A 15,260-nucleotide genomic window follows, 5' to 3' on the forward strand; every position below is an offset into this window, starting at 1 on the left:
AAACAACAACAACAACACAAAACAACAAAATAAAGAGTGTTGCTGGTCTGGCCAGAAAAGGAGCTGCAGATATAAGCTGGGTGCAATCCCCAGCATGGTCGGGCTCTGATCAAGGTGAGGAAGACAGAGACCTCTTCAGGCGAAAAAAGAGAGAAACAGTACAAAAAATAAAGGAATCAGAGATTGCTTGACCACTGTTTTGCCACTTCAGATGTGAAGAAGTAGCCCAATACAAAAATGTTGTAGGTGTTTTCAAAGGTGTGTAAGCATTGACATTATAATATAGTGGAAAATACGCCCAGAAAGTGCTCCTAAGTACAGCAGAATTACAAATCAAGACCTCACCTCATTTACGAGTCAAAATACAAAACTCTGACGTAAGACAAAAACCAGATTCAGATTTTAATTTCTTCTGAGATAGACAGGCTTTCTCAGAAAGAGAAAACATATCTAACAGAAAATTAAGGCCAGCAATAACTTTAAGGCCTACAAAGCCAACAGCTAAGGAATCTGTTGCTCTGTCCTATCCACTGTAACAAACACGTTTCCTTCCTATATTGCAGGAGATAAGAAGAAAGATGTATGAAGAAGATAGAAGCCACTGCTAGGAGTGAAGAGAAGAAAACCTCTGAAGATATTTTCAGGAGGATTTGATGAAAGGAACGCTGACCAACAGTGTTTCTCTATTTTATGCTGTCCACTTATTTTTTTCCATTAAAAGTAGTGACAATCATCAGCAAAGGAGAGTATTTTCATTTTGGGGTGGCCTTTCTAACTGCCTATTTTGAAAACATCACAAAACTAAACTCACGCTTCCACTCATCCAGGGTTAGATCCATGTTATCAAATGTCTCATCATATTTCTCAGCCTCAATTTCTTCCTCAGGATCGTGAATTGGTTCAAAGTAAGGATGCATCAAAGCCTCAGCTGCCGTGACTCTCTCCTCCGCATCCAGCACCAGCATGTTCTCCAAAAGATTTACAGCTATGGAACAGAAAATAAACACTGCATTGAAATCAAGCCACCAATTCCAACTTATGCAAGGTAATGCTGCACAGAAGATGCTTTAAAGATATTACAGATTTACAAAAATTATTTATTTACAAAAATAAAAAATAAAAATAATTGCAAAATAATTGGTTGTTCATTCTACAGCCAGTGGGGCCCTACTGCACAAAAAAACAGAGTGCGGTGAACAAGCTGGGACGTGTACCAAGCAATGCAGAGATGCTCCTTAAATTCCACATGCAATACAGCCACATCACCTCAGCTATGACTTCTCAGCTTCTGACTCCAGGTCCACGGCATTTAGGAACTTCCCAGTTGTCTGCCCTCACTGCCAGCACTGTGTTGTGGTTCTAAGGCACATCGTGACTTGGCAGCGGCAGGATTTGCAGATGGGTGTAGAGCTACTGAGGATTGTTTGTTATGTGAATAACTCCATGCCCTCAGCACTGGCAGCACATTTTCAAGTTCACCAAGATATCCATGCTCTCAGTGTCAGTACTAGCTTTATCTGCAACGTGTTTTGACCTCACCAAAACAATGCATGAAATCCATGAGCATCTTCAACGTTCCACACGGGTGGATTTTGGATCGGGTCCTCCGTGAGACTACCAAAATGCACTAGTATAAACAGACACGATTCTATTATGTTCCTAAAAGTATCCTGTAAGAAAGTTTCTGAGTTGGGTGGAACACCATACAGGAGGAAGGGCAGCAGCATGGGAAAAGATGCTGCAATGCTTGCTTGGCACATTATGGATTCATAACATTACAGAATCATTTAGACTGGAAAAGAACATTGAAATCTTTAAGTCCAACCACGCACCTAACACTACAAGTCTCTCCAACCTTCTCTCCCAGACCAAGAGCAGTTGTTCTTCACATAAGGAACAGCCAGATGGCCAAAGAAGTGATAGGAAGACATTTAAGTAGAGATCTGTAGACTTTTCTGCAGCTGGGACAGCTAGTGAGTTTAGCCATTGGGCCACAGATAATAATCCTATTGTATCTTAACATACCATTTTAACTGCTTAAATACAGAAGAGTCAATAATCCTAATTCATATTTTAAGAATGCCTGGCTTTATGAGTCAGGTCATTGGGGAACGGATGAAGCTGGGCAGAGCCATCTCAGAGCTCTTATTCCCTCAGGTCACGTCACAGTTATGCACACTTGGTATGTTCTTCTAGCTGTTTATATCCATCAAATACAAGCCAGATCTTTGCAGGAATGCACAGATGTTTCTCAGGATGCATTCATTCCACGTCTAAAATGTCAGCTTTCTATTTGCTTGCATTTCTGTTGTACATCAAAAGGACTTTGATTTCAGAATTATATTTAAAATACAATGCACAGAAAATTTTATTAAATATATTTAAATCCCCAGGGCTTTTGAGAAAGCTGCTTCAGTAAAACCATTAAGCGCGGTCTGGATCAGAGCCTAAAGCATAAAATACTTCTTTTTGACTCTTTTGAATCATCTGATTCCTGGCAGAGTCTAAACTTGGCACAGTTCAGCCACTAGAATCAAAGATCTGAGTGATGGAACGCAAGAGGCAGAGCAGCATGAGAATCACCACATAACCTATCACATGACTGATACTGCTGCTGACTCCAGAGCAAACAAAACAACAACAGAAATGGCACACATTCGCACAAACTGCCTTACCCAAAGGGCTCGCGTGCTTCAAGACGGATGCAAAATCCTTTTTCTGGACTTTTGGAAGGCTTTTGATATAGTTTTTTGCCTGAAAAGAAACATGAATATTAAATTAGAACTTTGCCTCCTTTGTAATGTGCTTACTAGGTAACTTAGTGATGCTCTGACAGTACCTTGTACAAATGGAATTTTTTTTTGCTATAAGGCCTGGTTATGTTCACCTTCCTGTTGAAAGGAACAGTTTCTTTTAAATTGAACCTTAAAATTCTGATTAAAAAATTAAATGTAAAACTTTGATACCTAATTAACATCTAAAATGTTGATTAGAATAAACATGTATTCATAATTTGAAAGAATGTCATTCTGAAATTTACAGAAATCTCTAAAAGTGTCTATCTTACAGTAATTCTTTAGTATTTAAATTGTACAGTTCAACTAATGATTCATTTTAGGTTCTTTATTGTAGGGACTTCAGGATTCTCAAAAACATCACATGAAAATAGGTAGTCAGGGACACCTACAGAATGAATGGGTTGTCTGAAGAGGTTCATGTTTTCAGTATGTTCCCAGCAAAGGAAGCGATGTATCAGCTCAGCTGATTTAAAGTACTTAAATACACCCATTTTTTTTCAGTGTCCTAATCATTTTCTGTTTCCCCTTAATGTCCAGTAATTTTTCTGGCTGTGAAATCTCATAAGTAGGCAGAGATGTGCTATCGGGGGTCATTTCAGCAGCCAACACACCTGATCTCAGGCAGTCTAAGAAGTGAGAATGGCCTAAGTAAAATCAGGGCACATAAAACAGTCTGACAAAGCAGAATACTCACTTCCTGACTCTTCAGTTTTTGCACAAAATCTTGACTTGGTGTACCCGTTATTTTCATTATTTCTTTGAGTTGATCCAGATCTGAATGCCAGAAATAAGGAACAAAGTCTTTCACCATAGGATAAAAATTATGTGTTTCTTTGCTACTGGAGAATAAAGGAAAACCAACAATGCAACACTGAACAGAAGATGTATAAAAGATGAGCTGTCAAACATACAGAACTCGTGAACAAAACAAGTGAAGAATTCTTGCTGTATTCTTTTATCACTGCACTCTACTGTCTGTTACAACTCGGGCCAACAAAGTATCACCTAAGGTTGAAGTATGGCTAAGTCTTAACTATTTCCTTAAATTTTCAGCAATGAAATGACATGACCAAATATTTTCCGCACATCTAAAATATTGTACTCTGTATTATTTACATGATATTTTTGACAAAAGCCTCAAAAAGCATGAAATGGACTGGCACATGCTGGTAAGTTCATATACTACACCAGAATTTTCTGTGCTGGAGTTGTGGAACCTATTGCTACTATATATATATATATATATACTTATTTATATATATATATATAAATATTTACCTTTTGTATTGTCATTGAAACTTTTAGCTGATGATTTGAGGCATCATTCAATGGATATCCCACTCTATTGAAAAAGTTCAGTAATGTGAGTTTTAATTTGCTGATGTACAGATGTGGTACAAATATCAAATAACTACTTAAATATAGATGATAGCCACATCATAGCTATATTTTAATTTACGCTCAACAGATTTGCAGCACACTCACTGCACCACATAAGCACCTTTTTGCACATCGTTTTCTGAAGTTGGTTTCATTAATGCATTGAGGAAGGATACGGTCGTTTCCCCTGAACAGAGGCCTCCCCATTATCATTTCAGCCATTATACAGCCCACAGACCAGATGTCAACTGAAAGGAGGATAAAGTAGCATTAAATTACTGAATATTTGTTCATCCAAATGTACAGTTTAATCTAAAATATATTTTAAAGATGACTAAAATTTACCTTCGTAGTCTGTTATAATATAGATGGGTGCCTTGCAGACTATGATAATCAATATAGAAAAAACTACTAGCATTTCTGATAGGCAAACAGAAGATAATCTGGTATTGGGCACAATCAGCTTCTCAGTAACAAACAGATGCATGCAGGAAATAATTCTGCTATGCTTTCAAAGATCTCTATGGTTATTCTGGCATTACTTCAATTCCCTCATTCTGCCACTTACCTCGTCTGTTACAACAAGCACATCTTTGCAGAAAGATTAGTCAGGGAGAACACAAATACGTAGAGCAGGTTTGTTCCAATTGTTTTGGAGCAAATGAACAATTTGCATTTTAGAAAATACACACAAAAAAACCCACCCCATGAACGAAACAAAAAACACACCCCCAAATGATTACCTGCAACCTACAAGAAAGATTTTCATCGTTATATTATCATTTCCACCTCCAATGTCTCACTCACTTCAGAAGCACAGACTTGCCTTATTCGGTGAACGCTTCAGCTGTATTAAGACTTTTCCAAAGAGATGCTGACCTGTTTGTGTGTAATGCATCCAATTAAGGATGACCTCTGGGGCTCTGTACCACCTTGTAACCACGTAACCTGTCATCTCACTGTCCGTATGCCTGGCCATTCCAAAATCCAGGATCTGCAGTGGAAGCACAAAGTACACCCAGAGAGTTATCTATTTCATACAGATTTAACAAACACAGGAAATAAAAGACTCAGAGCATCCTACAGATTGAGTTATTTTTGCATCTCTTTCTCACTGAAGTGTCTCGATCTCATTTTATTAATCAAGGCAGAAGTAGCAAGGAGGTTTACAATTTTTTTCCACGTTAGATAGATACCTTTATATCAGCACTTAAAGCTGTAAAGCCAGTAGAGAAAACAATACATTATTCAATTAACGGTTGAAGAGATACTGGTCCCATTCAATCCTGGGTGTGGAACAACCACCTTATCTTTTTAGAGTTTGAAGAAAAGCACCCAGCTTACATGGTATCCACTGTTCTGACATCCAAGGTGGCACGATTATTCAAGAGTGTGTTCCAAGAGTGTTCTGAAGTCAGCCAACAGATGTGGCCAACGGTCATTTCACAGTTTATCAGGAAATCCACACTATTGACAAGAAGGGTCTTGGCAGAGAAGCCTGCTCAGATCATCCTTTGCAGATATTTGAATAGGTAGCTTCATGTGAAGGGCCACTGCTCTCATCTGGCTTCATACATATATTGACTGACACAGCAGAAGTTTTTACTAGGAGCACCCGTGCATTACTATAGCAAGATTGACATATTTATAATGCTTTCACTGTAGTCAAACATCTTCAAATATTTCACTTTAAGCAGGACAATTTCATTATTCCCTGATGCTAATAGAAAGGGAAACTGTAATTTCATTCATAGATAAAGAATATAAAATGCCAGGGCTTGTCTTTATTGCCACACTAGAAGCATTATTTCCATAACTTCCCCATAACTGTTGATTACCTACAAATTTGGAAAGGACTAGGAAGCAATGGGAGAGTTTTATTCTCACCAATAAAATGCAATTGATTAAGCCCAAAGTTACCTTTCAAAACCGGTCTCAAAATATTTGCAACTGCAATACATCTTTATATACAGCTTTCAAATTTAGTGTGCACAGGGCACACACACACATCTTCCCTTAATGCTGGGAGGGAGAGGAGGGTGAGGGAAATCAGTGTGTTGTGCAGCAGCTCAAAAGCCACTGTTGGTACTGTCTGGCACAGCTTTGTAGGCCTCTTTCTTTCAAAAGGCTGTGACACCAGGTCTTGGAGAAGGGCTAAGATGGAATTTGGACTTGTAGTTTTCTAAAGGCAGAAAATGAAAGCAAGAATTTTTATGTGTTATTCATTAACTTTATGATTTCTTTTCATTGATGTGCTCATTAGGGTCATGAACGAATGGAGCTTAGCATTAACACAGTACCAATGCAACAACAATTTTCACATAAAAATATTATTCTCAAACTCTGCCTGATCTTCTAGTTTTATACTAGAACTTCAAAAGATATTTTCAGAGCAAGTTGAAAACCAATTTTATAATGCAGGAATTATGAAAGAGAGCAAATGCCCCATGGCTCAAGAGTAAGCTCCCTTTCTATTTAGCAAACTTAATTTTCTTCCTTGCTTCAGTAACTGTAACAAAAATAATTTGTAGCTTCAAGACAACAGGAAGGGCAGTGACTCCCCCTGTGGCAGCCTCCACTGTCACTTTCTAAGCAGCAGCTGAAAGAACCAGACAAGGCAGCTGGAAAGCACGCTCTGAGAAATAGGGCTGATTACTTATTAACAATTATTAATTCAAGGAAGCCACACAGCTGCTAGAGCTGAGGCAAGGGAAGATGCTGAGACACAAAAGGGGGAAAAAATATGGGATGATCCCTGTCAGTACTGCCTTGTGCCAGCATACGGAGCGCTCACAGGGCAAGGCACATCCTATGCATTACAGCGGAACGCACACGCAGTGAAAGGCAGTTCAGTTGGTTCAGTGTAAGTGGGGTCACAGTTAAATCCCTGCCCTCATATTTCTAATGTACATTTCTCAACATTTGATAGTTTGCTTTCTGCCCATACGCTGGAGCTGCCTTTGGACGACCGGTATTCACTGATTTCAAATCACACACTTCAGTATGCGATATCAGAGCTTATCATAAAACTAGGGATAGCATAATTTTGCCCTGAGAATCAAGGAAGAAAACTTAAACTTAGTACTACATTTTCTCCTACTCATTTAACAAAATGGTGTTCTGCTATCAAATTATTTGCTTCAGCTTATGTAAAAGCTTAAAAATGTCCACGGCAACAGAAAAATAAGTTGTATTAGGTAAGGAAATAGAGCAATCATACAGAGGAATAATGTCTTGGATCTGGACTGCGTCTCAAAATCTCACTGTACAGGTAGGGGGGGTGGAGGGAGAACATGTCCAACTGGTTTACCTAGATTCTTTTTTCCCCCACTATCAGACTGGGACTCATCACAGTTTGGCCTCACACAAGCCAGAAAGAGACAATGGCTTTCTGTCTTAAACAGGGGAATCCTGAAAACACATGGCCCTGAACATCCAGGTCTGCTGCATTCAGTCTCCAAAGAGCAAGAAACTGTATTGCAACAGTTACATGCTGTATATAATGCAGTATATAATCCATATGTTACATGCTAAAAAGCACTTTTATTGCGTTTAATTATGGGACTGCTTTACAACCTTTGATCTTCTGTATCTCCCAGCTGTAGACTTAGACTTACTGTATTTATTCAAAGCTGGAATTCTCACATGACTGACCTGCTTCCATAAAGGCTTATATCTTTTCAGGGAGACAGCCTTGGCCGTAAGATCTAAGAGTCCTTACATATCAGGACACAAACATCCCATTCAAACATACTGTCGTTTTGTCAAGATGTTTGTACCAGCCATGACAGCACAGGACAGAAAACGTAGCTTGGATTTGTAATTAACTGAAAAGTCCTGGCTTGCCTCTCAGACTGCCACAGCTAAGAGAAGACAGGTAACAAAAACAAGTCTAGAAAATTAATAGTGACGTATTAAAAAAGAATACAATAGAATACAATAGGCTGACCTGAGGACTGGAAACAGTGTGAGGCCCATATCCCTCAGGAGAATAAACTGTATTCCTAAAATGAACAGTGCTGAACACTACATAGTTCAACTTGATACTAAACAATTTGCTTTTTTTAAAGCAGCTCATTCTGCACAGCTCAACCAGATGCATTTTACTACTTTGGGGCACACTGTGTATCTATTTCTCAAGTACAAATATGTTCCCTAACAGGTATTGGAAGATTTTTAACAGAGATAAGAAACTGAGTAAAAAAATCTGAACAGCTCAGATTCACTATTTCAGTCCAATGTCCATCTTCAGTCCAACTCCATCTCAGGAGGCCTGAGATGCCACATGTGCAGCAGCAGAATTACTATTCAGACAGACTGTACTGACAACAAATCCAAGGAAGACTCAGCAGGAATGGCAACACCCACTCTTCAGGACAGGTACTTTCCACTGTGGGTGCTACAGCCCCGTCTCCAGGTGTGCATTCCAACTAAGCACCGTTTCCATAGGGGATAGGTGTGAGTGTGCACCATCCTCACACCCACCTTTGGACAGAAGCCCAGGTAGGAAGGGCAAAGGGAGGCATGGTCTGTGCCAGCACTTTCCCACTCCAGATAAGCAGCAACCAGGAAATACAGGAAATGCCATAAAGTGCACCTGTCTTACAGCGCACCAGTGAAAGTTAACAGATGAACTCTACAATGCTAAATTAGCAACCATTTCTCTTTAATGTTTTTTTTTTTTTTTCTTAGTAGTAATTAATTTAAAAGCAAAAATCAAGAACTGGCGTATTCTTTCTATGAAGTACATGTGGTCTGCATGCAATTGATGTTATTTTAATGGTGCGGAAGGAATCGCTTTCAAAGAAATATGATGTTTGTGGTGAGCAGTATTTGATTCCTCCCGTGCTTCTCTGAAGCAATGAGCTGCAAGGCATCACAGGAACAGTTCTGCATTACAGCTCTTGTGCAACTGTAACCACGACATGATTATTTCCTGAGAAGCCTGACTGCTATAGTTACACACACACCTTTCACAGGCCCAAGGCTATTGCACGACTGCCACATAAACACCAATCCACATGAAAGTAATTTCAGCTCTCACACTGCTCCTCACCCAGCTGGAAGGACTAAAGCTATGAATAAAGCCTGTGGCATTGACCTCCTCACCAGCAGTCTTCTGTACACCCTGGAGCCAACCCTCAGCTCTCCTCTGTTAACGGTGCACCAGTTTCCCAGAGTGTCCTACCTATGTTCAGCTCTGACATCCTTGGCAACATTTCCGTTTTCTGGTACAGCCACCTCTTGTGCCTGGCTCCATAATGATTTCAGACATCATCACCTCTGCCATTCGCATGAAACATACACTGACTTCAGTCAAGGACATGCAAATAGGAAACTAATAGATTCTCAGTATTCAGGGCTTTATTTCTTAAATAAATACACAAATACTGCTGTGGTGTTAAAGTCACACAAATGGGAAAATATTTAAAAGTATCAGTCTCCATCCATTTTTTTCAAGTTCATTACCACTGTCCATCTGATCCTCTTCCTTTCTCCAAGACTCTTCAGAGCTCCTGGGCTGAAACCCCTATGTACCACTGACACCAGTCAGCACACTTACAGCTGCTGCCCCTGGTGTTTTCTGTGGCACATCTCTCATACAGATGAAAACTTTTTTCAGTGAACATATCCTACCTTCAATTCACAGTCTTCATTTACTGCCAGGTTTCCAGGCTTTAGGTCCTGCAATCAGATTTTAAATGGATGTTAATTATTTCTTTTCCAGCAAACAGAATAAACCACACTTTGCAAGTATTTCTTTCATTTAGGTTAGATGGTTTTCCTGCAACTACTTAACACAGAAACAAGTAAAACAATGTCATAAATATAAACCAGAAAATTAGACATAACAAATTACAGAAGTAAAGACACAAACTTGAATTTATATGGCATTTTTCCTTGTGTTCTCCCCCTAGATGACCTTTAAGGGTCCCTTCCAAATAAAAAAAAAAAAATCTATGATTCTTATATAACATTTAAATATTTTTAAGAGTTTAATTTTTGTCTTCAAAGTCAGAAAAAAATCTTAGCCATCTCAATTTAGGTGCTGTTTGCTCTTATGGGGACTTACTACTCAATTGCATGAAGCACTTTCAGAACTTGAACTGTGCTCTGTGCAACTTTGGTGGCCAGCTTACACTTGACGCAGTTACACTGTTTCTATCAAACAAATAATCCAACTTGAACATTATAAATGTGAACTCAAAAACATTTATGTCCATGCTTACACAAAATCACAACCCCATTGTAAGAATTTAAACATATTTTATGTAATTTCTACTTACCCTGTGAATTATACCGGATGAGTGAATATACTGGAAAAAAAAAAAAAAAAAAAAAGCAAAGAAAGCATGTTTTAGTTAACGAGCTCACGACTCTAAGTGACTCTGAGGAGCTGGGGAGCAGGCTTTTTCATGGTGCTAAAGTAATCTGAATTTTGGAAATGTTTATTTACTACACAGAAGATCTTTTTAGTGTTCAGGTAATTCAATAGCATCTTACCCTATTCCTCCCCCCAGAACTACATGACAGTAAACAAGTTTGAGTACTGCACCAGATCATACAGTTTTTCTGCATACACATCTACTGAAATAAATCCTGCCCTTTTATGCATCAGAAATGCTCTCTTGCAGTAGACATCTCAGCTGTGCCATCACAGTTTAGATCTGCATGCCTCAGCAGTACCGAGCTTTCAGAAATCCTTTAAGAACAGGATTAAGCCTTGCTGTATGCTTCACCACTGCCTGCGTGCAAATCTAGTTTATCAGATTTATCAGCATGCATTTAAGGGCTCTCAAAATTCAAACTAAGACATGGATGCTGAAGACCAGTTCTTCAAGGAAGCTGGGAAACAAGACATCTGACCAAATACCAGTATCCACACCTGTGTTTGTCACCCAGTGCTCCCATGAGGTGCCCAGTTCCTCTCACCAGGTGAATACCACCCTCAAAGAGATGTCTCATCATAGGCCATGACAGGAGTCTCTGGTAATTGGTTCAGACCAATTTGTATGCTTGCCTGCTGTTCCAAAGTGAGGACACACTGCCCTAGAGTGCCCTTGAATGTGCCTGTGCTGTTCAGGTGCAGGGAACTGCTCTGAAAACACTGCAGACCATGAAGACTGAGGCATCTGTATTACTCAGACTAAGCAACAAGAGAACAATAAGGGCTTTTTAACAAGTCCTCAGAAACGATGGATGAAGTGGGAATCCTAAATGTCTTTACCTCAACCCACAAGTTTTATCTTTTTCCAGTTCTCTCCCCGATCCCACTGGGGGAAGAACAAGCAGTGATGTGGTGGGGAGCTGCAGTTAAACCACAGCAGTCCTTGTGGTGACCCACAGGGGGCCCAAAGGGTTGAATTAATGACAGATCCAAACAGAATCTGTTGACATAAAATTCTTACAGGCATTATACTAGATTAATAATTGCTAGTCACAGCGTTGATTTATTTGCTCACGATGTTGCTTCATTTGTTCTCAAGGTTGGTTTTCTTAACTCTTTTCTTCTTGCTTATCAACTCTGATGGCAGCATTTATGGTTTTGCCATTTTGTATATAGCAACAGTCCCTCTGCAAAGGAATCCTCATTGTCCACCAGATGAGGGGAACAGGGAAAAGAAAGCAAATACTTTTCCTCCCTGGGCATCCCTCTCTCCGTGTTACAGGGAAGTAAGCTGACTAAACAAAGTATCTACAGTTGGTAAATGTTTATATGTTTGTTCCTCTATTTTTCTATAGCTGGTTTCATACCACACAACAGCTGCAGACTGGGACTCTGCAGATCGAGTCCCACCACCCCACTTGGAGCCACAGCAGGTTGCCCAGGATGGGATCAGTCAAGTTCTGATCAGCTCCAAGTATGGAGCCCTTCCAGGCAACCCATTCCAGTGTGGTGGTCAGACACCAAACCTTTTTCTTCTTGTGTTCAGACAGAATTGTCCATTTCACCTTGTGCCTGTTGCCTCTCATCCTGTCAAAAGGCACCACTGAGAAGAGTCTACTCTGCCCTCTTTACATCCTCTCATCAGATCCACATAGACACTGGTTAGAGCAAAGCCATGCCATGTCTTCTCCAGGACGCATGAGCCTATCTTGCACAGCCTTTACTTATACGCTCTCCACTTCAGACCCCTCAGTGTCCTCGCTCTGTCAGTGCCCTCCTTGTGCTGGGATGCCCCAAATTGAACACAGTGCTAAGTTCTGAGGAGAGGGAAAAAAATCACTTCACTCACAGATTACAACTTCAGCCATACAGTCAAGATGACGACAGGGCTCTGCTGCCACAGGGGCACGCTGCTGACTGCCATGCCTGAGTCCCCTTCTGGAAAGCTTTCCGTCCTCTGCAGCCCAAAGCCCTAGCACTATGTATCTCCAGCAGATGGCACATCACTTCCTTCTGCCTATTATCCAAGTTTTAAAATCTCCCATAGAACTGCCAAAGCACTCCACGGGAGTTCCTGGAGGCAGCCACAAAGGGTTGAGGGAACTGTTACCCAGAGCACAGGTTGTAAAACCACTACAACACATAAAGAGCTATGAAATGCTATTTCTGTCATGGATGTGCATGAAATGCATCGGGATGGAAGGAACAAGATGCAAAAAGAAGAGATCAGTCAGAGGTACAGAACCTGGAGAAAATATAAATACATATATATTTTTATCAATATGCCTGTAAGTAGTTAGGCTCCCAACAAATGGAGAAAAGGCTGGAGTCTTCAGCCAACAGCCATCTTTATCAAGGATACCACCATGACTACTTACATTCCAAATCACTTTGGTGTCTTTGTACTGAGGCCTCTTGATTTTCCAAAGCAGAGGCTAATAATATTCTATAGGCTATTTTTGCTGGTATGACTGTACACAGTAAGGAAATAACTAGCAGATTCAGGAATTTCTGTGCCTAAGAATGTAGCATGTAGAAACAGGAATTCAAGGGACTGCACCCTTTTGAGTTTTATTTTAAGTAAACCCATCCATTTTGATGAAGAATGTGGTTTTATCGGTGTTCTCGCTCCACTGAAGATTAAGACAGTTAATAGCACCAAAAATCATATCAACATTTTGGGGAGAACTCATCTATCTTCTCAACACTTCTCTTTACGTAAGACTGCTGAGATTACATGACATAGCACTTATTTCTGGTGCTTGTGTAAATGCTAGCCCTTCTGTAAACAGGAAAACCTGTGTTGAGCTGCAGTGCTTCTTCAACAATAGTGGTATTCCGTGACTGCTTTCTATTATCTGCTGGCAGGTACAGCACTGGAACTAAACTCCTCTTAGTTCAGAAAGTTTTCCATTTCGGTTCAACAGCCTTCTGAATAGGATCCCTCTGAAATGGGATCCTATTCTTGCCAATTTTCTTCATTAAGTTATCCATCTGTTGTCAGATTATTCACTCTTAATGTGATAAACACACTGAGAGCATAGCAGACATACACTTCACAGTGTTATTACCAATTTACTGGAACAAAATTTAATTCAAGATTCCAGCTTAACGTGTGCAAAGTCCCTCTGAACACAGGAGCTCTGTGCATAATCTTGACTTTTGATAGCATTCATAAATCCTTGAATGAAAGCTTCAGATTGTGCTAGGAAGAGATCCAACAGTTGTCTGAATTCTATGGATTATTATCTGCATATGTAATATCTATACAAAATAAAAATCTACTAAAAAGGGAATTGGAAAAGTCTAGGGGAAAAGCATTCTAGGCAGCAAGAAAAATTAAAATGAGGAGTGACTTAACAGCAAAGAAAAACTGAAGAGGAAATGCGTGAGGGAGGAGAAAACAGTAAAGAAGAAAGAATACCACAAACGTGAACAAATACAGTAAACAGGGATGACCGAAGGAGAGAACTGGAGAAAAGAAAAATTACCATGAATATGGCAAAAGATGCTTGAAAAGGTATATAAGGTTCATAAAGCCCAAGAGCTAAGTTTATGTTCTCAAATACTGCATAAATCAAGAAATACAATGACCAACCCCATATCCTCAGACCTCTAAGAAAACAAACCCAATTCACATTCCTGCAGATAAGGAACCCAAGACTGAAGGAGCTGGAAACTCCAGTCCTGTTCCACCTGCGTAAGGACATTTATTTTCAGCTTGCCTTCCATATTCGTTCACATTACATAGCTTTTCTGCCAAAAACAAAAGAATGGCAAAAGCCCTTCTAAGTTGCAAGCTTAACCAAATATTTTAAATAAGACAAAAGCATACAGCTGTATCACCAAAATAAAAATCATAGAGTCATAGAATGGCCTGGGTTGAAAAAGACCTCAAAGATCATCTAGTTTCAACCCCCTGCTGTGTGCAGGATCCCCAACCAGCAGACCAGGCTGCCCAGAGCCACATCCAGCCTGGCCTTGAATGCCTGCAGGGATGGGGCATCCACAAACTCTTTGATCAACCTGTTCCAGCATGTCTCCACTCTCTGTATGAAAAATTTCCTCCTAACATCTAACCTAAACCTCAAGCACAAAACATGTTTCCAAAGTTTCATGATGAGAGCAGAACAATAACTGCCCTTCTCTATCTATTAAATATGGAGCTACAAAGGAATCGTGCTGATGCTCTTGTACAGGACCACCAAGTTGTCCCGCAATACTGATTATTTTAATAGGGTTTGGCAATATAAATACACATCTGAACAAATCAGAATCTTGACAGATGTGACAAATGTTCCTCTATTAAAACCAGTGCTGGATTTTCACCGCATACGCATATCCCTATCAGATACAACTCCCAGCACAGTCTGCACTTAACCTCTGTGCGCAGAGAAAAGTCTGCCCATATGTTGTAGGACTATAAAACAAAAGCTGTACAGTGCTGGCAGCAGCCACACCAATCCTAGACGGTGCAGTTCTATGGCCTTCATGCTACACAGTGTCTCCTGAACAGCAAAGGGAATTAAATGACATCACTGCTGGAGAGCCTGGACACAGCCTGCAGAGCTAGGTGAAGGGATTTAGCACAGTAATGTTACAAGAGGAAGACATCACCTACATTCTGAATTCTTGTTTCTTGAATATATAAATAAGTGAAATGTGTTCCAGAGAATAACTTACCTAGTCACATT

General features: G+C 39.9%; 1 protein-coding gene across 1 annotated transcript in view; it reads right to left on the minus strand.

Moving 5' to 3' along the window:
- Positions 1 to 15,260, minus strand: part of MAPK12 (mitogen-activated protein kinase 12) — a 30,722-nt gene that overhangs the window by 1,998 nt on the left and 13,464 nt on the right. Inside the window, exons 5-11 of the mRNA XM_042872759.1 lie at positions 10,466 to 10,495; positions 9,816 to 9,863; positions 5,058 to 5,172; positions 4,355 to 4,426; positions 3,493 to 3,572; positions 2,676 to 2,754; positions 812 to 985 (exon numbers count right to left, since the gene is read on the minus strand). Coding sequence (XP_042728693.1) covers positions 812 to 985; positions 2,676 to 2,754; positions 3,493 to 3,572; positions 4,355 to 4,426; positions 5,058 to 5,172; positions 9,816 to 9,863; positions 10,466 to 10,495 — 598 coding nt within the window. The remainder of the gene's footprint in view (positions 1 to 811; positions 986 to 2,675; positions 2,755 to 3,492; positions 3,573 to 4,354; positions 4,427 to 5,057; positions 5,173 to 9,815; positions 9,864 to 10,465; positions 10,496 to 15,260) is intronic.

The sequence above is a fragment of the Lagopus leucura genome, unplaced genomic scaffold (assembly GCF_019238085.1).
Source record: "Lagopus leucura isolate 7727_CA_CO unplaced genomic scaffold, USGS_WTPT01 Super-Scaffold_100008, whole genome shotgun sequence".
Classification (NCBI taxonomy): Eukaryota; Metazoa; Chordata; class Aves; order Galliformes; family Phasianidae; genus Lagopus; species Lagopus leucura.